The sequence below is a fragment of the Vipera berus genome (genome assembly GCF_964194415.1).
Source record: "Vipera berus genome assembly, chromosome: 17".
NCBI classification, from domain to species: domain Eukaryota; kingdom Metazoa; phylum Chordata; class Lepidosauria; order Squamata; family Viperidae; genus Vipera; species Vipera berus.
Genome location: NC_138220.1, coordinates 762,328 through 785,106, shown reverse-complemented (window position 1 = coordinate 785,106; position 22,779 = coordinate 762,328). Strand labels below are relative to the sequence as shown.

The following is a 22,779-nucleotide window of genomic DNA, read 5'->3' as shown; positions in this document are numbered from 1 at the left end:
CTTTGCGGTGCCCAGAACAATAGAGGCACGCTGCGTGTTTGTTTAATCTATAATCCTTTTTATTCTCTCCATCATCGGAAAAAGGGATTATGTCCAGTGGCCGACTGTCTGCCCGAGGGAAAGAAAAACAAAAATGAAGCAGAAACAGCAAAATTAGGGTTGAAAATAAGCCAGAACTGGAGGAATTAATCCCATAAAAGCATTCCTGGGCTGGAGGCTGCAGCATGCTCCGCCTTCCTCTTGGTCATGTGACCCCAGCTTCATTCCTTTTGGGGGGAACCTCATGGACACCCCTATCGTGTCTCCTGGTGATTGGCCCAAAGTCACCCAGCTGGCTTTTGTGCCTAAGGTGGGATTAGAACTCGCCGTCTCCTGGTGATTGGCCCAGTCACCTAGCTGCCTTTAATGTCTAAGACAAAACTAGAACTCGCCCTCTCCTGGAGATTGGCCCAAAGTCACCCACCCAGCTGGCTTTCATGGCTATGGTGGAACTAGAATTCAACAAAACCAGTGGTAAAATCCCCAACAACTCAAGTAGCCATGGGAATTCTCCCTGTGGCGGTCGTTAAGTCGAGGACTGCCTGTTCTCAGGCTTGCTCATCGTTCTGAAGCGTCTAGTCCGACACTGGCTTGATCGGTCTCCTTGTGGCTCTTTTGCACGCTCACGCAGCCAGCCTTCGATGGCTTATTGTGCAAGCTCCCATTAAACCAACATGGCTTGCCCTCCCCTCTCCTGGGATGGGGGGGTGGGGTGGGGGGCAGCCAGGCCTGCCTTCCCCACCCGGTCCGTCTCCCTGACCCACCCACCCGCCCGCCCTCCGTCTGTCCGTCTCGTCTTGGGCTTGAGATTCCTTTCATGACGGATGGACGGTGAAATCCGTCCGAGGTCCGTAGGAGGAAGAAAGAAAAAGGGGTCTTTTGTCCAGCCAGAGTTGGAGAACATTGCTGGGTTTCTCTTTGCGAGCTCGACTCGGTTCCCAGAAACACCGGCTTTGCAGGCGCTGAATGGGCTTCTTGTCCCCCCAAAACCGGCTCTTTTGGGGGGGGTTCAGTTTGGGGGGGGTGACCCACTTAAGGAGTTACCAAGAAAGCTGCTTCTGACGATCGCAAAGGAGGAGAGAAAGTGAGGACAGCTCCGGAGCCTCCTTTCCCTGCCGCTCCGAGATGTTTCTCTACTGGAAAAAGAGGGGGGCCTACGAACTGGAGGTGCTGCCCCCCGATTTGATGGATCTGGAGGCGAGCATGGTGGGACGCTTCTCCTGGAGTTCCACGCTCGACATTGCCCAGGATCTGGAGGGTAAGTCAGGCGGAGACGGCTAGAAGGGCAGAATAGCAAGAAGGACAGAATAGCAAGAGTGGGAAGGGACCTTGGAGGTCATCTAGTCCAACCCCCTGCTCAAGCAGGAGACCCTAGACCTCTTTCCAGTTGACCAATAGGTCCAATAATTAAAAGAACCATCTCACCCTCTCTATATATCTGTCTGTCTGTCTATCTATCTAATCTATCTTATTTCTCCATCTGCCTGTCTGTATCTATCTGTCTGTCTGTCTATCATCATCATCCACCATTTACCTTATTTAGCTATGTTTGATTTCTATCTATATCAATCTGTGCAAAAGACTTCATTTGGGATAGACTCTCCTGCCTGAGCAGGGGGTTCGACTAGATGACCTCCAAGGCCTCTCCCAGCTGTGTTATTTCGTAGAAGCCGTGTGTTTTGTGCTCCGCTCCAGATGCTGGGATCACAAAACTCCTTTTGTTGCTTGCGTCTGCGTTGAAAGGGGGAAGACGGGACGGCCACCCCCGTGCGTTCAGCTCGGCTGGGAGGCCGTTTCTGTTTTGCAAAATCAAATCCTCCTCCTCCTCCTCTGATGAAGGCATAATGGTGTAATTATGTGATCCAGGTTGTGGGATGGTTGAAATGCAAAACCTGTTTTCATGCCTACTTTGACCTATATCCTGACAGGGTTGGACTAGATGAACTCAATGGTTTTAAAAACAAAATAATCCACGATACTGAGAAGAAGCAGCAGCAGATGTAATTTTGCTAGAAGCAAAGGCATTTTTATTATTTTTGCTAGAGTCTGTTGGCTACGATTTAGGGACCCTTCCTCCCCACCCACCCCCACCCCCATTCCCCCATTTATCCCAGTCTTGCAACTGGATTTCCTCAATCGGTGGTGGCCTTTTTCTTGGCTGAAAAACCGCCTGTTTCCACTTCCCTTATTATTCATAATAGATTGTCGGGCAGAAATAATTTTGCCCAGCCGTTTGGCCAATAGCGCGGCTGTTCCTAAGTGCTTGAGGATAGACAAGGAGACAGAAGGCCTTTGTCTGGAGGGGGGGTCTGGCCAGAAAAATTTTGAAGCGTGGGCAGCCCATGTCTCCATCCTCTCTCTCTCTTTCTTTCTTTCTTTCTTTCTTTCTTTCTTTCTTTCTTTCTTTTCTTTTCTTTTCTTTTCTTTTCTTTTCTTCTTTTCTTTCTTTTTTCTTTCTTCTTTCTTCTTTCTTTCTTTCTCTCCCTCTTTTGCTCTTTTTTCTCTTTATCTTTCTCTCTCCTTCTCTCCTTTTTCCTTTCTGTCTTTCTCTCTCCCGCACATAAACACACACACACTTCTCTTATCAATCTTAGGAGAAGCCAGCCATATTATCAACTTCACAATAGCAATAATTCATTTAACAACTGTGGCAGGAAAGGCCGCAGAACGAGTGAAACTCTCTTAACAACAGAAATCTGTGGCTCCCTAATCAGAGACTATTAAACGGGGTGTTCATCTTCTCTTTTCAATTCCAGATGAACAAGCCGTAACGGAGGAGACCGTCCCCCTGTGCCAAAATCCCAGCTGTGCTGAGAACAGGAGAGCTGTCAAGGTAATTCCCCTTTCCCACCAGCAGTGCCCCATGGGCTTTGGGATCTATCCTGGCCAGACGGGTGTTCTGCAGCATTCTAAACCTAAGTGCTGTGGTTTGGACTGCACCTCCCATCCTCCCCGGCCAGGGCCCTCTTGCTCTCCTAAGGGACGTGGGTATTTAAGCATTCCACAAAAACGACAACCACTGGGCTCGTCTGCAGACTCCTGCCAAGAAAGCAGAGGTCCAACCCAGGTCAGCCTCTCGTAATGTGTGAATTGGCTGCAGGCCAGCCCCTTCCCTCGGCCAGCCCCGGACGCCGTGCTGATACCCACAATTTTCCTGGCGGATTCTGCTGCCAGATTATAATTTGTGTGTCTGCCGGCAAATTAGCCGTGGGGAGCCTGTCTCTTCCCCTCCTTTAATCAGATTGCCTGTTCCTGCAAAACTGCATTTCATTATCCCTGGTGGAGGAATCGGCTGCGTTGATGTTTTTTGGGGCTGCTTTCCTCAAATTTGGGTGAGGCTATAAATTCCTTTCTAGATCCCACTGCTCTTTTTCCCCAGCCTTAAAGCATCTCGACCGCTTTAGCTCGTGATTTGCCCACCTCGTTTATTTATTGACTTCTATTTACTCATTAATAATTGTTTCGCTGATTGCTTATTAGTTAGAGTTATATTTCCTTCCGATCTCTGCGGTCGGCTGCCTAAAGCGGCGATGTTTTGTGGATTCTCTGGTCATGGAGGTTCCTCCCTTAGAAGCCTTCGGCTGAAAGTCCTCGACTTACAATGATGTGTTAAGCGACAGGTTGTCCTGGACGTACAACCGTAATTGAGCCCAAAATTTATGCTGCAAAAGAGTTGTGAAGTGAGCTTTGCTCCATTTTACGACCTGGCTTGCCACAGTTGTTAAGTGAATCGCTGCAGCGGTTAATAACATGGCTGTTAAGTGGCTGTGTCTCTTTTCCCTGTTTTCTGAGATCCTTCCCACGTACCCCTGCAACAGCCTTGCAAGTCTGAAAGTACACATCGCCCGCGGTCTCTTTTTACAGCCTGAGAAACTAAGGGAGCTTCTTGCCCCTTCTGTCACCCAGCTGTGGGCTCCTCTGACTCTGATCAGACGGTCCCGCCGGCAGCGTCTCTTCTCCTGCCCGCCAAGGTCACATCATTACTCCATGATAACTTCAGGTGTGTGATGGCATCCAATGCATCCGAGCAGCCCTCCGAGTGACGTAGAGCTGCGTTTCCCTCCTGGCACCAACAGGTGGCACTGTGCGCTTAGAGCTCAGGCATCTGCAGGCGCAAGGGATTGTGGGAAAATCTCAAGCTGACATCTCAGCTGTTTCTGAGATGGGCCCTGTTGCAGGTTGCCGTGGCAACAAACAGCAACAGAGGAGCTATGGGCTCTAGAGTGAGCATGCTCCTACAGGCTTTCCGAGAAGGGAGTGTCCGTTGACTCTCTGCATGAGTCACCGCTCTGGGCTTTTATCGGTTCAGCCGGCCCGGTTTACTCATCCTTACTCATCCCCAGATCCATAAGGCTGGGCTTCTCAAATACAACTGGTCCTCAGGTTGCGGCCACAATTGAATTCAGAGCTTCGGTTGTTAAGCAAGGCAGTTGCTAAGGGAATCACACCCAGTTCTATGACCTTTTTTGCAATGGCTGCAATTAAGTGAACCACATCGTCGTTAAACGAATCTGGCTTTGCCCACCGACCCTGCTGGTCGAAAGGCAGCTGGGAAGATCACAAATGATCCCAAGATGTTGCAAATACATGCTGGTTTCCAAACACCCAAATGTTGATCACGCGATTGTGGGGATACGTGTCGTGCCTGAGGCAGAACTAGAACTCACCGTCGCCTGGTGATTGGCACAAAGTCACCCAGCCACCTTTTAATGCCTTAAGGCAGAACTAGAACTCACCGTCTCCTGGTTTCTGCAACCGTCATAAATACAAGTCAGTTGCCAAGCATTTGAATTATGATCATGTGACTGTGGGGGATGCTGCAACGGCTTTAAGTGAATGGTCACTAAGCGAACAGTTGTAAGTCGGGGGACTACCTGTATCTTTAAAAATACGTTTTTTAAAAAAATCTAAGCAATATGTTTCAAAGAACCTAAAAGCTCTCTCTTTATGAAAAAAAAACCCCTAAAAATATCTTTTTAAAAATACCCGTAAAAGAAAGAGAAATCCGTCCTCCGCCCCCCCATTTTCTCTGTCTCATGTCTCCATCCAGGCTGCCTCCCCAATCCTGGTTCGGTGTCTTGCAATTCACCCCTGGTGGTGGCCCCCCCTCCCCAGTTTTCCAATCGCTGTCCACCCAGCCTGTCTCCTTGACCGTGCAGCTTGTCGCGTGTATGCCAAAGGTGACTGTTGGGCAGCGTTTGTCGTGGGAATGCAAAGGGACGCTCGCTTGCTGGGGAGGGGGGGAGATAAAATACCCCTTTGTTCAGCTCTGAGTCACCCCACCCCACCCTACCCTGCCCCAAGTCTGGCTTGCAAGGGCACAGTCCAGACGGTCTCCCCCCACCAGCTCTGGCTGACTGGCACGATTGCGCAGCGCTTCCCCGCGCCCGGCCAGCCTGCCTCTCCAGCTGCCCCCGGAAGCTACTCCCCCCCCTTTCCCCCCCGCTAAAATCCCGGCTAAGCCCCGGAGCCAAGCTTCCAGCCCCCCCACCTCCTCCGCCTGCCAGCCGGGGGGGGGGGGCTTCCCAAGCCGGCCGCTGGGGGAGCACCAGAGACAGCAGCAGACAGCAAGTCGGCGCGTAAAAACGCAGCAGGGCCGGGTGCGATTAAGGCACCCGGCCAGGACGGCTGCAAGCTCGGGCAGGCAAGCAGGCGGAGATCCGTCTGGCTCAGCTGTCGGCTGTCCTTCCTGGCTGCCGGCTCCCCCTCCCCCCCGCCGCTGAGTCAAGCCTCGATCCTCCCCCCCCCCAAATATTGCTGCAACGGCATCCAGAGCGCTGCGCGCCTTGCCTAACTCCGCCGCTGCTGCCGGCCAGGTGAGTCTGGGGGCTGCTGCTCTCCGTCTCCCCTCCGGCCTTTGTTCGCCTGCTCGCGGCCTCGCGGAAGCCGAGCCAGAGCGAGCCGGCGCTACAAGCCGGGGGGAGGGGGGGGAAGAGTGGCGGAAGGCCGGGCAGGGCTGGGGGGTCGTGGAGACGGGCGTCTTCCAAGATCGCGGGTCAGGCGCGTCGGGGGGACAAGGGCTAGCTGGGGAGAGGCGACAGAGCTCGCAAGAAGGCAGATCGTGGAGGTTTTGGGGTGCTGGAAGTGGTGGGGCGGTCTCTGTTCTGAACCCCCCCATGCCTCCCAGTCCCCCCCAAAAAAAGAAAATCTGGATTTTTCTGTGCATGGATGGAGTTTGAAATGGCGAGGGAAGTAGATGGTCGTTCAAGGCTGGCAGGAAGGCGAGCAGCGTCCCCGCCGGAGGTTGTCTGGACAAGGTTCTGGAGCCGGGGGTGTCCCCCAACCCAACAGGGAAAGTGGCGATGAAGCCGGGCAGGGGCCGAGGGTCCTGGAGAAGGGGCTAGCTGCATGATTGCAGGCCAGGTGTGTTGTGGGAACGCCGGTTAGCTGGGCTGAGTTTACTCAGAGCTTAGAGGAATGCAGTTTACAGAGTTTTTGGGGTGCTGGGAGGGGGGGTGTCTCTCTGTTCTGGACACCCCTGTCTGTCTCCCAGCCCCCACAAACCTGGATTTTCCTGTGGCTGGATGGGGCTTTGAAACGGGAGGGGGGTAGATGGGTCATTCAAGGCTGGCAGGAAGGAAGGCAGCATCACCCAGAGGGTGTCTGGACAGGTTCGAGAGCCAGGGGTGTCCCCCACCCTTTGCTCAATTGTGGGGGGTGGGAAGGCCCGGTGGGAAAAATTCAGATTTTATTGGCAACTAAAGAGAGCAGCGCCCCCCCCCCTTTCTCTTAGAATGGGATTTGGGAATTCTGCCCAGGCCGCTTTGAAAAATCTCCTTCCAAAGGAAACAGCCGGTTTTTGGAGGGGGGGGAGGAACAAAAACAAAAAAATCAAAATTGAAGCAATCAACCAAGAATTCAGATTTGTTTCAAATTTTACAGGCATGCCAAGGTATATAGAGGGTGATTTTTCTCCGTTTTTTGGGATGAGAGCCTTTTTTAAGTTTCAAAATCAGGGAGCTGTCTGATCTGGACTGGCGGGGGGGGGGGGAGAGGGGGGAACTGAATTTTGAAAGAGGGAGAAGAAAAGAAAAAAGGAGGATTTGGGGCAAAGACATATTTTGGCCCTTTATGTTTATGTTATGTTATGTTTATGTTATGTTATGTTATGTTATGTTATGTTATGTTATGTTATGTTATGTTATGTTGTTATGTTATGTTATGTTATGTTATGTTATGTTATGTTATGTTATGTTATGTTATGTTGTTATGTTATGTTATGTTATGTTATGTTATGTTATGTTATGTTATGTTATGTTATGTTATGTTGTTATGTTATGTTATGTTATGTTATGTTATGTTATGATGTTATGTTATGTTATGTTATGTTATGTTATGTTATGTTATGTTATGTTATGTTGTTATGTTATGTTATGTTATGTTATGTTATGTTATGTTATGTTATGTTGTTATGTTATGTTATGTTATGTTATGTTATGTTATGTTATGTTATGTTATGTTATGTTATGTTATGTTATGTTATGTTATGATGTATTAGAATCTGGACAAATATGTATCTTGTCCTGGCATATTTTATATCATTTTATCTAGTTCTCTCTAATCGGCACACAACACTCAGATCTTTGTAACTGCACCTGAGGCCTTGAATTGGGTGCAGCCCTTGGCTTACGACCACAAGGGAGGCCAAAATTTCTGTTGCTAAGTGAAACATTTCTTAAGTAAGTCTGCCGCATTTTATGACCTTTCTGGCCCCGGTTGTTAAAGGAATCACTGCAGCTGTTAACTTAGCAACACGGTTGTTAAGCGTATCTTGAAAAAAGTGACTTACGACCATTTTTCACGCTTAACGACTGTCACAGCATCCCCAGGGTCACATGATCAAAATTCAAATGATTGGCAACTGACTTGTACTTACGACGGTTGCACTGTCCTTTTGGGGTCACGTGATCCCCTTTTGCGACCTTCTGACAAGCAAAGTCAATGGGGAAGCCGGATTCACTTAACAGCCGTGGCAAGAAAGGTCGTAAGATGGGCAAGACCCGTTTAACAACTGGCCTCGCTCAGCGACGGAAACTTTGGGCTCGGTTGTTGTCATAAGTGGAGGACCACCTGCCATTCAAGGCCTCAGGGGTGCAGTTAGATGAGGTCAGGTGACGAAGGATCGAATTCGCAACCCACGCCAATTGGGAAGAGCCGTGTGAAATCCTGGAGCAGGTTCTGCTCTGAGCGCGGGGATGGACTAGATGGCCTCTGAGGTTCCTTCCCAGCTTGTGGGATGCTTTCTGAGTAGTGGAAGAATCCTGAGGGCTGCAGGATAAATGGAGGGACGTTCTACCAGAAGATGCCTCTTCCTTGACTTCTGTGCAAGAGAATGCTTCCTTTATCTGGAAAGGCCAGAGGAAGCCTCTTCCTTCACACGTGCACAAGGGCTGCGTTTTCATTGGCTTGCTAGAGAAGGCTTCTTGCTTCACCAGCAGGCAATATTATTTTGCCTCCTTTGCCTGTCTACAAGATCGTTTCTCATTCTTCAGATGTCTGCAAGAGAATGCTTCTTCTTTCCCTTTCTGCGAGAGAATTTATTTCCTCATGTCTGCAAGTGAATGCCTCTTCCCTCTCATGTCTGCAAGATATTTTTTTTTCCTGCTTCTCACGTCTGCAAGAGAATGCCTCTTCGTTCTCATGTCTGCAAAATAATTTCTCCTGCTTTTCACATCTGAAAGAGAATGCCTCTTCCTTCATTTGAATACCCTTCAGAAGCCTGGCTCTGTTGATCCCTGTGTAGACCAAACACACCCATTGGCTGAATTTATATAACTTAACTTTTCCTTAACTTGGAAGGTGGTCTAAAAATCTTCCCTTCTCTCCTCTGCCCCCCCCTTTCCAGGTCTGTCACCACGCCAAATGTGAACAACTCAATCACCACAGCCCCTTGCACTTGTGTGAGGCGTGTGACGGGCAGATCCACGGGGCGATGCACTTTGACCGACATATTCGCTTCGACCTTCCACCTCCAGGTGACCCCTGAGACCTTGCTGGGCGAGAACTGGGCCTGATTCTCGCCCACGGCCCTCTTTATTCATTTATCAAATTTTTAAACCTTGAACTGGCTGGATTTGGCCCAAGACTTAATTGTCCACTTTAAAATCCAACCTTCTCTGGATAGAAATGGCATTTATAAAGAAAGTCTAGCTGGTGATTTTAAGTGACAACCTCGAGCCGTGTTTCTCAACCAATCCGCCCAGAATCGTTAATTTACAAGATAGGCAGCGAATAAATTCAATAAATAAAAAACCTTGGCTGCTTTAAGATGGATGGACTTCAGCTCCCAAAATTCCCCAGCCAGCCATGCCCGTTTTTTGTCTCCTACTCTCTAGAGCAGAGAGATTGCAGAGGAAGGGATTACAAGAGAATAAGCAGGCAATGCGATAGGGATGCACATAAAAAGGAATGCGTTATCAGCAGGGAATTCTGGGAGTTGCAAGTCCACCCATCTTAAGGTAGTCAAGGTTGAGAAGCACTGATGTAGAGATGCTAATTTGTACGATGCAGGATTTGCACCCGATGCAGAATTCTGCCCATGCCTCAGAATAAGTAAGCCACAGTTCGTGGCATCTGAAGCCTTTTAGTAATAAAATAAGAGAGTCAAAAGAAATGTGGCCAGATAGGGAATCTCTCCGAGGGAGGAGGAATGTGTGAACGGGATTCCAAGTCCCAATGCAGGGATTAACCACCCCATAACTCTTATCTTCAGGGTCTATCCTGGCGCGCAACGTCTCCACCCGGTCCTGCCCACCACGCACGAGCCCGGCTTCTGATGTGGAAGAGGAGGATGAACTGCTGATTGATGGGAAAGGGTGAGTGTAGGGAAGACCCAACTTCTCCGCACTTGAGAAAGCTAATGCCTCAAGGTCACCCAACCTCATTTCCTGGAGAGCTAGCTTTCAGAAGGAATGTAAAGATAGTAGGAAAAAAAACACATTTTTTTTCACCTCTGTTTTGGGAGGAACAGTGAGATGGGCAGAGATGCTGTGTGATATCCCCAATTCCGTTTTCTTCCTTGTGTCTTGCAGAGAAAAACGAAATTTAGCTCGAAAGCCCAAGAAAGGAACAAGGAGACATACAGACGTAAGAATGTGTCGATCATGCCTTGCTTCTTTCCAGAATCTATATATAAATAGTCCTCGACTTACGAGCAATCATTTAACAACTTTCTGAAGTTATGACGGTGGAGGCTTACAACTGATTCTCACACTTCCACTTTGAATGGGATCCAGAGGCCAAACTGCAGCTCTCACAATAACAGCAAGTCGATAGGGCCCGTCAGAGGTCATCCAGTGCAACCCCCTTCTCAGACCTATCCTGTAATGGCTGCCCCCTGTCAAACAGATGGGGAGGGGAAATCTTTCAGCGGTTTAGCTTCTGAGTCTCCTGTAAAAATCAGAGAGTTTAAGTTTAAATCAGCGCTAAATCCTGGTTTCTCGAAGTTAGCTGCTTTAAGACAAGTGGACTTCAATTCCCAGAATTCCTTAGCCAGCCAGCTGGGGAATTCTGGGAGTTGGACTTCACCTGTTTTAAAATCTCCAGGTTTGCAAAACACTCTGCTAAATGAATCTGTGTAAGACGCCTTTTTTAAGCACTTAAAAACTTTACCGACTTTTAAAATAAGTTATTTCTTCCCCAGGATCCTAGCAGGGAATATTTCACCCTGAAATTTGATTTGAACGTGGACGTTGAAACGGAGATCGCCCCAGCCATGAAGAAGAAATCTTTAGGGTAAGAATATAATTCTGATTCCGTCTCACCTACTACTGCCCCATTTAAGCCTCTCAGATATTGCCGAATATTGCTCGATGTTGCCTTTGCGTAACAACATAAGTGGATGTTCTAGTCTGATATCCTTTGGGGGCTGATACCCCTCTGTCGAACGTGGTCACCTGTTGAATTTCAGCCTGCTTTTTCTTCTTGGGACAATCCAGGGAGGTCCTTCTTCCCGTCTTTGAGCGGAAGGGCATCGACCTGTCAAAAGTGGACATTTATCTGGACCAGTCAAACACCCCGCTGTCACTCAACTTTGAAGCCTATCGCTTCGGAGGGCATTACCTGCGCGTGAAAGGTAGTGTTGTCATCCGATCCACGGGTTTAACCTTATGACGGATAGTCCTCGACTTGCAACTGATTGCTTAGCAACCGTTCGCAGTTATAACACACCTACCTGGAGGGGTAATTATGAACCAGATCCGAAGTTGAAGATGGGTGGACTTCAGCTCCCAGAATCCCCCAGCCCAGAGTTGAAATCCACCCTTCTTCAAGTTGCCAAGGTGGAGAAACGTTGCTCTACAAGGGAAGAAAATCAAGCTGGGAATTTCTTTGGGATAGTGAAACTGACTAGGCCGTGTTGCTGTTTGGCCCGGAATGGGAAAATATCAAGGTGGTGGGGAGGGAAATCATGGATTGACAGCCCATTACTGGCCAGAGGGACGTCATCAAGGGCTGTCAATCTTCATTTCTCTCCAACTGCCTTGATATTTGCCAATTTCCACCCAGTCAGAAATGTGATCTAGTCAGTTTCACCATATCAGAAGGTTTTTTTTCTCTGTTTCAGCCAAACCAGGAAACGATCTGAAGGTGGAAGAGGCGGTGAAGGACAGCAAATCCCTGAGTTTGCCTATCCTGCGCCCGGCGGGCATCGGCCCCTCTTTTCTCGCCACCCCATCTTTGGATCGACTGGAGCAAATTTCTCTTCGGCGGGAGAGTACTGACGCCGTGGTGAGTTGGGGGACAGGTGTGGGTGCTCCTTCCCCTGCCTCCCCTCTCCCATGTCCCAAAGCAGATGGATCAGGAACTGACCCACCCGGTGGCAGGGATTGCATTCAGGGCTGCTTTCTGGGGAATGGACTACCTTGTCTGGGTGTTGTTCCCTTATCAGCCCGAGGTAGAGAATGCCTCTATAAAACATTTTAGGAGTTGAAGTCCAGGGTTGAGAAATTGCTCTGCAAGCCAGGAAAAATCAAGCTGGAAGCTTCTCCCAGCATGGTGAAACTGACTAGATCATGTTTCTGAGGATTACATTGGTCCCACATTGGAAAATATCAAGGAGAGAGACCACGAGTTGCAATGATCTGCTTAGTTTCTTGGGAAGGGAGCAGTGAGGGTCAGCTGTACACGTGGTCCTTGATGGTCACTAAATGAACAATCATAAGTTGAGGACCTGCCTGTATTTATCTTCCAAGCTGAATGCTTGTTTTGGGAATAAAAGAATTTTTCTGCGGAAAACAAGCTGCTGGAGTTATCAGGGGGTCTTTATGCTCTTGATCAAAGCCCCACTTGGACCGTTACGGTGGGGCTGCTCATCCAAGCAGAGACATGCAGGTTTCTCCAGTTGAACTTTGCTTCTGCCTGGGAGAAAAACCTCCTTTCTACTGGAACAAGCCAGGATGACCTCACTTCACCACTGGTGGACTTTAGAGCTACACAAAGATCTGTGCCAGCAGGAATCACCCCCTCCCCAGCAAGAAAGGAGGGCTGATCTTTGTGCCTGTTATTTATTACTGCCAGCCAGCAGAGGGCAGCACAAGACCAACTTTGGCTGATCTTGGAAAACTGGTTTAACTGGGATGGAAGACCAACAGGAGATCCCTGAATTGGAAGCCAGGCCAGGAGGTTGAAAGAAAGTCGTGACAACTCCCTTCCCTGGGCTGCTAAAATGGATAGGTGCCAGAGTTCAACTCGAGAGCGGTGTTTTTATTTCTCATTTATATTGGATTTGATTTCTGATATATTGCATTTGATTTTTAATTTTTGATTTGATTTTGAGCTTATACTTTATTTTTCATTTGTATTTTATTTTTAATTTCTTTGATTTGATTTTGAGTTTTATGTTTTGTTTCATTTTTCATTTATATCGAACTCACATTTTGTTTCACTTTTAAGTTGCATTGTACCTAATTCTATGTTTTATTTTTTTTACTTTTATTTTTAATGTATGCTTGCTTTTCTTTTTTCTTTTTTTATATACATATTTAGTAGCAATCCAACATTTCTGAGGCTTGATTTAACAATACACCCCAGCCTGTTGAGCTTATCAATTTACTAAAAAGACTTCCGATTGTTTCTGATTCGGGCTGAAACGGACAAAAATTACAATCTAGTGCAGGGGGGGAGGAATCAGAATTACTTGCTCCTTGCCTGTTTGGTTCCTATTATTTGGACAGCCAATAAATTCTAATTGATTGATTGCCCCAAAGCCTGACCTTTGGAGCCAACTGGAAGCTCTCCACCCTCCGCCCTGCCCGGTTTCCCACAAGAACCAGGAAGTGGCACCACTTTGCCAGCTTGGTGCCTGTTGGCAAAGCCACCCACTTGCCAGCTGCCCGTCGACAGATCTGCGCTCAGCCTGCAGCTCCACCGCCTCTTCGCTTTTTGCAACGGGGCCGGTCTGCTTTATCGGAGGCTTTTTGAGTAAGCCCAGGCTGCTAAACCCCTTTTGAGATCTTTTGAACTCTCCTACTGGATTCAAATCCAGAACTACAAGGTCTTGGTCCGCAGGCGCAACTCTTAAAAGAAGTTCAGACTCCTCGCTGTTTGGACTCGGGAAACCAAGTTCTCTCCCTCGTCAAGAATCATGCGGGGTTGAGGAGCCAGCCATGTTTGGCCCCAGATGGAGGAGGTGGGAGCTTCCGACCCCCAGCGAGTGGTCCGCGCTGCATTATGCCCGTTTCCAACACCTGCGGGACGAGCCATTTGTCAGGGACTTGACTGTCGTGCCGGGGTTTGTCGCTGCTCGAATTCAGCTCTATAACTCTCAGTCTGAACTTTCGTCCCGGCTAGCCGGACCAAGCAAGGATCTTTGCCACAAGGCAGAAGGAGAAGCTGGTCAGAGCGAACCTGGGGGGCTGGCCCAGGACAATCCGCACAGTCAGCCTGAATGTCGGAAACCCAGACAGGATGTAAGTCTGTATTCGGAACTGGAAACCTGAGTTTGCTTACTGCAGCGGGATCGGAGTTTTGCAAAGCTGCTGCAAGCTAACTGACATTAAGCCAGTTTAGCGTGGCCCAGGGAATGCGGCTGCTAGGTTGTCCAATGAGCTGGTCACGGTGTTTAAGCGGGAATCCAACTTAGGTGTGCTGACCCACGCCTAAAATCTATTTAGCTCATTTTGTCTCCCAAAGCAATCCTAGCCCTTTGAACCCAGTGCAAATTGAAATTTCCTACTGCTCTCTGTTGGTAGGCGGGAGCGTCAGGAATGAAAGAAACCAAGAATGTTGGTTTTATCGACTGTCACGGCCAAGTTTTCAATTTGCAGGACAGGCCGAAGTTTTGGAAATTTAATTGTGATTTTTTTGTATGTTGTGGATGCGAAGCAATCAGTGGGTCAATCCCGTCTCCTCTGGCATGGTGGTTGTTGTGTCGGTGATGTAATGTCAGCCTAGTCTACCTCGCAGAGCTGTTGTATGTGTGTGGAGAATTAGACCTATTCTGCGCTGCTCCGAGACCTGAAATAAAAATTTAAAATCTGCACATCGGTAATAAGGACTCCCTGGTGGCTGATTCATCATTGGGATGGTTTAAGTATTTATCTATTCGTCGTCTTCCTTCCTTCCTTCCTTCCTTCCTTCCTTCCTTCCCTTCCTTCCTTCCTTCCTTTCTTCCTTCCTTCCTTCCTTCCTTCCTTCATTTCCTTCCTTCCTTCCTTCCTTCCTTCCTTCCTTCCTTCCTTCCTTCCTTCCTTCCTTCCTTCCTTCCTTCCTTCCCATTCATTCATTCACCCACCCAACCATTTTTCAACCAATTCTGGGTGCCTGCCAATCAAAACTAGAAAACTCAAGCTGAGATCAAAACATTTATTTTATTTTGTGATCCCCTCCAAACACCGGTGACTTCTTATGATCTTTTTAGGGACTGCTCTGGATTCAGCCACGGCAGTCCATTTCTGCATGATTTATTTTTTTTTATTATCTTCCTTTGCTTCAGAGGACAGAGTTCGCCCAGGCCTTTGCTTTATGGTCCTTTAGATGATTTTACAACCTTCAACCTGATGTTATAATTCATGGCTCTTTCAAACTCTGGACGACCTATCAGTGCTTGTCGGAGAAATGAAAGTTTCTCTGGAGAGAACTATCTATAACTTTATAACTTTTGCATTTCCTCTTTTTCGCTCTGCTCCCGCTTCCAGTTTCGCCATTGTATTGATCCAGAGACGAAATAAGCTTTGCTGAATAAATTTGTCAAAGGAGCAAAACCGAAGGAGCACACCCTCTTTTTATTTTATTTTATTTTTTTTGACCTGGCAGGCAAACAAGCAACACACACACACACACACACACACATACAAAACCCTAAGGGCTGGGAAACAGGCAGCAGGAAACCCTGCATGTAGAAAGCCAGCTCTGGAGGGAGACTTTTGCCTTCTTCTCCAAGGATTTGATCTTCTGCTTGCGAGAATTGTTGAAAGTACAGCCGACCGTATTTAAGCGGGGGGAATTCTGGGAGCGGAAGTCCACACATGCTGGGTGGGGGATGATGGGGAAATGGGAGTTCTTGCATTCTGGCTGGGGAATTCTGGGAACTGAACTCTTTATATGCCTGTTGGGGAATTCTGGGAGTCGAAGTCCTCATATCTTAAATTTTGAGACATAATTAGTTAAATATCTAACTAGTTTGTATATTCATTAACTACTGACCCAATCTGTTTGCTCAATTCTTTCTCTCCCCCCCCCCCACCCCCAGCAGGGACCCGGACGGCAAAGGAAGAACATGAATGAATTTCTGGGCGATGCGAGGGTCCCAACTCCGGACCTTTTGCCTCCGGTGGTCCCCTCCCCGGTCCCCAACGGGCCAGACACGCGGAAGAACCGAGGGGCCAGCCGCTTCAGCGGCTTCTTCAGCAACAGCGGCAGTTCGTTTTCCAGGGTGCGTCCCCCGCTTTTTCCTGGCCCCCCAAGTTGCACCGTTCCTCTCCAGGAAGGTGGTGGAATATCCGGATTGGGATCCCTTCCCAGAAAAGGGATCCCCGGATTTCCTTTCTTCCTTCTCTCCTCTCTTTCTCTCTCTCTCTTCTTCCTTGCTTCCCCCCCTCTCTTTTTCTTTCTTTCTTCATTCCCTCCCTCCCCCCCTCCTCCAATCTCTCTCCTTCCTTCCTTCCCTCTTTCTTTCCCTCCCTCCCTCCTTTCCCAGGGGTCAGCCCTCCGGCCTGTCTCTCTTTCCCCCCCACCCCACGCAGGAGCTGGACAAGACGGAGCAGCTGGAGAGCAAACTGCAGTCCTTCGGCCTCTTCGGCCTGCCCCGCCTGCCCGATCAGCTGCGCTTCGACCAGGACTCCTGGGAGGGGGGCGGGGAGCAGGAGGAGCAGGAGGAGGAGGAGGAGGAAGAGGACGGCGGCCTCAGCATGGAGGAGAGCTGGCAGCAGATCATCCCGGGGACCGAGGTGAGCCTGGGGGCGCAGCGGGAGGTGTCCTCCTTTCCGTTTTCTCTCTTTCTTTCCTTCCTTCCCTCCCTTCCTTCCTTCCCCCCTTCCCCCCTCCCTATCTACCTCCTTCTTTTCTTTTTTCTTTTCTTTCTTTTCTCCTTTTTTCCCTTCCCTTCCTTCTTCCCTCCCTTCCCTCGTTCTCCTCCCTCCCTCCTTTCCCCTCTTCCCCCTTCCCCTTTAACTAAGGTTAAATCTATCCTTGGTTGGTTTCCAGACGTTGACGCGACGCCAGTGCCACCAGCAGGAAGCCATTTGGGAGCTCCTCCACACCGAAGCCTCCTACATCAAGAAACTGAAAGTCATCACGGATGTAAGTCCCGAGTTGTTATTCCCTCCGCACGGTGCCCTGTGCAAATCTTCCCACGTCCGTCTCTCAATTTCGACCGCTTCAGGCTGCGTGGACCTCAGCTCCCCGCAGTCCCCAGCCAGCTGTTGAATAAAAGCACGCAATTAATTTCGTTTTCTACTTGGAAACCACTTCTGGACTTTGCGCTTCAGGTGGGAGGGAAAAAAAGTGAAACTCTGCCTTTGGGTTTTGCTGACCAGATAAGAGTCGTCGTTGCAGAAATGGCCAGTATATATTGCTGTATAAAAGTTAAAAAGTTGAGGTTTTATGTTATTACCTTATTCTTCTCCACTGAGAGGAATCGGAAGTCAGAGCTTTTCCTCTTCTCTTTTTCCTCCTTTATTTTCATTTTTCTTTCGACTTCTGTAGTTTAGACTTTGATAAACCAATAAAATATTTGTGCACGGGTAGAATGCCCCCCCAAAACCGGAGCCTTTCGTGAATTGCACCCCGAAATTGCCCGTCTCTTCCGAAATCTAACCACAGCCTGCCGACGATGGAGCCTAATGGATTAATACATTTATTTTTTTTCTTCTTCACCCTTCAGCTCTTCCTCTGCTGTCTTCTAAATTTGCAGGATTCGGGTCTCTTGTGTGAGGTAAGGGCTCCCCCCCCCAACGATTAAAAACTCTGCTGGGAAATGGGTCAAAGACACATTTTCCACTTTATGCATTCTTGCGAAGCAGCCATTGCCCAGCACAGAAGTCGTATGTAGAGGACAGAGGATGACCCGTATCAATTTCAGTTCCTCGGAAAGGAACGAATTGGCCTCATCGGCTCCTGTTTTGGGGGTGGGCTTGCCTCTTTTCAAGGTGGACGCCGAGCGGCTCTTCAGCAACATCCAGGAAATTATCCGGCTCCATCGCAACCTCTGGAGGACCGTCATGGCCCCCATCTTGGAGAAGGCCCGGAGGAGCCGAAGTTTGCTGGACCCCACCGATTTGTCCAAGGGCTTTAAGATGGTGAGGGGAAAAGAGGGCTGTTTGGGTGGGGGGTGGGGCAGGCCCTTATGGTGTGCTCAGAGGCCCTGTACATTTGGTATCGGGCCCAGGGAAGGGAAGGAGGTCTGCAAATGGTCAGAATATAAAGGGAGAACAAACCCTGCTTCCTTCTAGCGCTGATGATGCTACCTAGGTGGGTCATGAGACGTCTGCAAGAAAACCCCCAAGCTCAGAGACCACCCAGGACCCTCACAGTCCACCTTCTCCTCCTCCTCTCACCAAACCCCCCTCCCTTCTAGCCCTGATGATGTTCCCTAGTTGGGTCATGAGACGTCCGCAAGAAAGCCACCCAGCTCAGAGACCACCCACCCTGTGCCATTTCTACAGCAGCAAGGAAGAGATCTCTCCCACAGCCCCGTCCGCTCAGCCGATGATGCTAGATCATCCCAGCTTCCACGGTCTTCCCTAAACCATGGTTAACTCTGGGTCTCTCCCCTTCCCCCCCTCCCAGTTCGGCTCCCACTTCCAGCCGTACATCCGTTACTGTATGGAAGAGGAAGCTTGCATGGAATACATGCGGAATTTGCTGCGACAAAACGAACTTTTCCGACTTTACGTGACGGTAAGGAGAGGGGGCTGGCGGTCCCCACGGGCCACAGTGCAGAGAGCCCCACGGGCAAGGAGGATCTGCACCCCTTTCCGGGGTCTCCTCTGGGGCGGCCCCCTTTGTGACGGGACTCCCATAGTCCTTTTCTCTCCCAGTGGGCCGAGAAACACAAGCAGTGCAACCGTCTCAAGCTCAGCGACATGCTGGTGAAGCCGCACCAGCGCTTGACCAAGTACCCTCTCCTCCTGAAGTCCGTGTTGAAGAAGACCGAGGACCCCGAGGCCCGAGAAGCCATCATCGGCATGGTGAGGGGCCAAACCCAGTTCCCAGGTGACGGCTAGAGGGTTGGGCGGCTCCTTGTGCATGCACCGTTTAACAAAACTCAGCTGCGTGGGCACGCAAGCCAACCCAAGGAACAAAGGGGTCAGAATGAATCAGGTATAAGGTCTCCTGCTCGATTGGGGGGGGTTGGACTAGATGACCTCTGAGGTCCCTTCCGACTCTTGTTATTCTGTAATCTGCATTTTCCACAGCCAAGAAGCGTGTCTTGCGAAAGACAACCAGGCTGGGCAGCTTAGCAGGAGAAAAGGGTTTGAATTGTTTGCCATCCACCCACCCGGCACAGTGCCCATCTCCACTTGCCAGGAAATGAGATAAATAAACAAGCAGATAAATCGGTGCTCAAAACTCTTTTTTAATCGCTTTCTTTTGGGGGGGGGGACTGATAAGAAGATACGAAGAAAGCTAGAACAGGAGGTTCCCGCCGTGCTTTCCTCCTGGTGGGAATCCAGAAAGCAGGAAAACACCTAAAATAAAATAGATAAAATAAAATAATAAATAAATAAAATAAAAATACAGCAAGAACATCAGGGAAATATCATTTGAAAAGCAGGCCTTGGGTTCACCCCACCCCTTCCAGATGTAGATTAGATTAGATAACCTTTATAACATACTATATACAACGTATCTATAGACCTATAGCCTTACCTATAAGCACATAAAGTAACATGCAAATGTTAATCACAGCATATAAATATTAACCCTACGCGCCTATCCATTGCCGAGGTCGAGTAGAGCTTTCACCTTCCATCGCAGTCTACCTTAGAGAAACTCGGGCAGGTTTCCTGCTGCTGCTCGGACTCCAGGGAGGGGGGGGGGAAATCATCGGTTTCCGCTCCAGGAGGATAAAAACAGGGCTTTCCACTCTTCTTTCTCCCCCCCCCCACCCGGCAGATCAACGCGGTGGAGCAGTTCATCAACCACGTCAACTCGCGCATGCGGCAGTACCAGGAGCAGCAGCGCCTGGCGACCACCGTCAGCCGCATCGACGCCTACGAGGTGGTGGAAGGCAGCACCGACGAAGTGGACAAGGTCGGGCAGGGATCGGGGTGGGGGGGAGCGCAAGGGAGACCAGCCCCAAAGCTCTGACAGGTAGTCCTTGACTTACGATGGGGTTGCCTAGCAATGGGTTCGCTTAACGACCAGCAACGCACAGGTATGGGTCGGTTACGCGAGCGACCTGGTTTATGACCGTCGCGACATGCAGTCTGCATCAGGGTTATGTGTTGGGGGAGCCCCTGTGATTAATTTGGGATGCTGCAACGGTCGTAGGTTTGAAAATCAGCCATAAGTCGGGTTTTTTTTAGTGCGATTTGGTTTTGTCTCTGCTTCTCGTTTGCAAATGGTGCTTTGAGGGTTCAGGGCCAATCGTGACCCCCCCCACTTTGCTTCCTCTTCTCCACCTCACCCTTCCCCCCGCCTGCCCCCCAGATCCTGAAGGAGTTTCAGCGCCTGGATCTGACGGCCCCGATCCCCGGGACGTCCCGGGAGGAGACGCGGCAGCTGCTGCTGGAGGGGGCCCTGAAGATGCGGGAGGGCCGAGACAGCAAGGTGGGTCCCCGGAAAGGGCCGGGGGGGGTGCTGGCTCCGCTCTGGGGCTGACGGGAGAAGGGGAGGTTTCAGGAAAGGCTACTTGCGGGCTCTCTGCTGGCTTTCTGCTTGCGGGGATGGTTGGGATATGTCACGTCACCCCTAAGTTCTGTCCCGTCTGGAGAAAGGGCTAAACACGTAATTTAGCTTTGCTTGGCATTTTCTTGCCCTCCCTCCCTCTTCTTTCTGATCCTTCTTTCTTTCCTCCCTCCCTCCCTCCCTCCTTTTATCTTTTTCTCATTCCTTTCCCTCCCTCCTTCCCTCCCCTCCCCTTCCTCCTTGCCCCCCTCCTCCCGGCCTGCTTCTCACCCCCGGTGGTCTCTCTTGGGCCAGATGGACGTCTACTGCTTCCTCTTCACCGACCTCTTCCTCATCACCAAGGCGGCCAAGAAGGCCGAGCGCACGCGAGTCGTCCGCCAGCCCCTCCTGATCGACAAGGTGGTGTGTCGGGCGCTCAGGGATCCAGGTAAGAAACACACACACACGTGCAGCGTTGCTGTTGTAACTTTGGTCACTAAGTCGAGGACTATCTGTATTTTGATTTTTAAACTTTTCTTTCTCCCTTCTGTTGTCCCCCCCCAAGGATCTTTCCTGCTGATCTACCTGAACGAGTTTCGCAGCGCCGTCTGTGCCTACACCTTTCAGACCAGTGGGCAGTCGCTCTGCCGGAGCTGGGTCGAGGCTGTCTGTAACGCTCAGGTAGGCTCCCCAGAGGTCATCCAGCCCATCAGCGGGTTTCACTGCTGCCTGCCAGCTAAATCTCGAGTGAAGGCGAAGAAACGGAAATGTTTCCTAAGGTTTAGCCCCTATCTGCATCGGTGACGTTTCATGCCACGTGTTCAAATCTGGAGCAAGTTTCGTTTTCATTCTCTGCCTGCCTTGTGGTCTCATGCGGGCTGGGGTCTCCCAGCTTCTCCCTCTCCCCCCCCCCAAAAAAGCCCTTCTAAGATCCCCATTACGCATTGGCTCTGGATTAGAGGATCTTCCCTGTCCCAGAAGAGTCTACCTTTGCAACTTTATCCCGTAGAATAAGCTGCAGCAGATGCGTCTTCAAGAGTTGCAACGCAACCAGCAGCTTCCCCAGGTCGAGGAAGCCAAGGCGGAAGAGGAAGAGGAGGAGGAAGAAGAGGAGGAAGGCAACAGGGACTCCTCCGAAGCCAGTTCCCCTCCCACCCTCCGGAAAAGCACCAGCAGCCTGGATTCCCAGCAGCGGTAAGTTCAGATGCTTGGCAACTGACTCGTATTTATGACGGTTGCAATCTTCAAGTGTTGAGTTTTGCAAAAACAAAAGTTTCCGCCTATGAAAGGAAGGAAGGAAGCGGACCCCGTGTACTTATGTACACATTACGGTGCTGCGGCTTTAGCTTTGGGGCATTGAAATCCCTCCAGGTTTGTCAATTCCATGCTTTCTGCTAGTCAATTTCAGTGGCAACCCTAACCGAACTTCCTGTCTTGATTTTCAGCCTCTCCAACAGCTCCACTGAGACCATCTCCATGATCACGGCTGAGACCGGCGAGGGATACCTTTCCCCTTCCTTTGACAGGAGCCAGTTCATCCCCCCAGTGGAGGAATTGAGCATCAGCCCCCTCCCCGATTCCACCACATGCTCCTTGGTGACAGGAGACCCACTCACCGACACCTCCAGACCCTTGTCGAAACCGGAACCCAGCCCCTGCAGCTGCTCATCGTTCGACAGCGCCTACGGGACCCTCTCGCTCGGCTCGCTACGCGAACTGGTGGAGACGTCGCTGCCGCAGGGCGGTACGGCGGCTGCAGAGGAGGAGGAAGAGGAGGATGTCACCAAGCCTGGCTCCCCCAAGTTGCGTCGGCAGATCCCCGTCCAGCTCCTGCCTGCCAAGACCAAGGTGCTGAAATCCAAATCCGAAGCCAACCTCGCGCAGGTTCTATCGCCCTCGCTGTTTCTCGTCCAGAGTCAAAGTTTGTCCGAACTTTCTCCTCCGGTCATGCTGTCCGGGAGTCCTCCGACGCAGGAGCCAGAAGGCGGCCAGCCCCTGTGCAGGGTCCTTAGCAGCAGCAGCAATAACAGCAGCGCTTCCGAGTTCTCTGAAGCGGAGGAGACGTCCTCGCTGGGAATCTGCATCTCTTCGGAGTTGGCGGCTGCTATCCCGAACGGACCCCCATCACTGTGCTGGCTGGACGAGGAGAATCTGAGCGAGGAGCTGTCGGCGGAGCAGCAGGCTTTTTCAGACCCACCGGCGATTCAGCACCGGAAGTTGACGTTGGGCCAGCTGTACCGCCTCCACACGACATTGCTGCTCAACTCCACGCTTACAGCCTCGTGAGTGGGTGGCGGGAGAATGGCCGGTGGGACTGCGAGGACATCTGAGCTGTAATGAGAGCAGAGCTGGCCCTGTCGGGAGACAGGAGGGTGAATTGTGGGTGGCGCCAGCCTTGTGAGGTAGCCCAGGCGGGAAGCCTGTTCTGATGAATCTTATTTTCTCGTCTCTTGCAGGGAGGTATGAGAAGCG

General features: G+C 50.3%; 1 protein-coding gene across 1 annotated transcript; it reads left to right on the top strand.

Annotated features, from left to right (window-relative positions):
- Positions 1-1,175: 1,175 nt before the first annotated feature.
- Positions 1,176-22,593, top strand: PLEKHG5 (pleckstrin homology and RhoGEF domain containing G5; the record flags this gene model as incomplete). Its single annotated transcript, XM_081341317.1, has 21 exons — positions 1,176-1,297; positions 2,796-2,872; positions 8,885-9,014; positions 9,752-9,854; positions 10,071-10,125; positions 10,682-10,773; positions 10,977-11,113; positions 11,603-11,766; positions 15,728-15,910; positions 16,221-16,424; positions 16,681-16,776; positions 17,360-17,410; positions 17,625-17,774; positions 18,265-18,375; positions 18,516-18,665; positions 19,594-19,731; positions 20,131-20,250; positions 20,623-20,755; positions 20,873-20,988; positions 21,317-21,501; positions 21,753-22,593. Exons 1-21 carry the CDS (start codon positions 1,225-1,227, stop codon positions 22,591-22,593), a joined length of 3,309 nt encoding a protein of 1,102 aa, XP_081197443.1. The 5' UTR covers positions 1,176-1,224.
- Between the last annotated feature and the right edge of the window lie 186 nt (positions 22,594-22,779).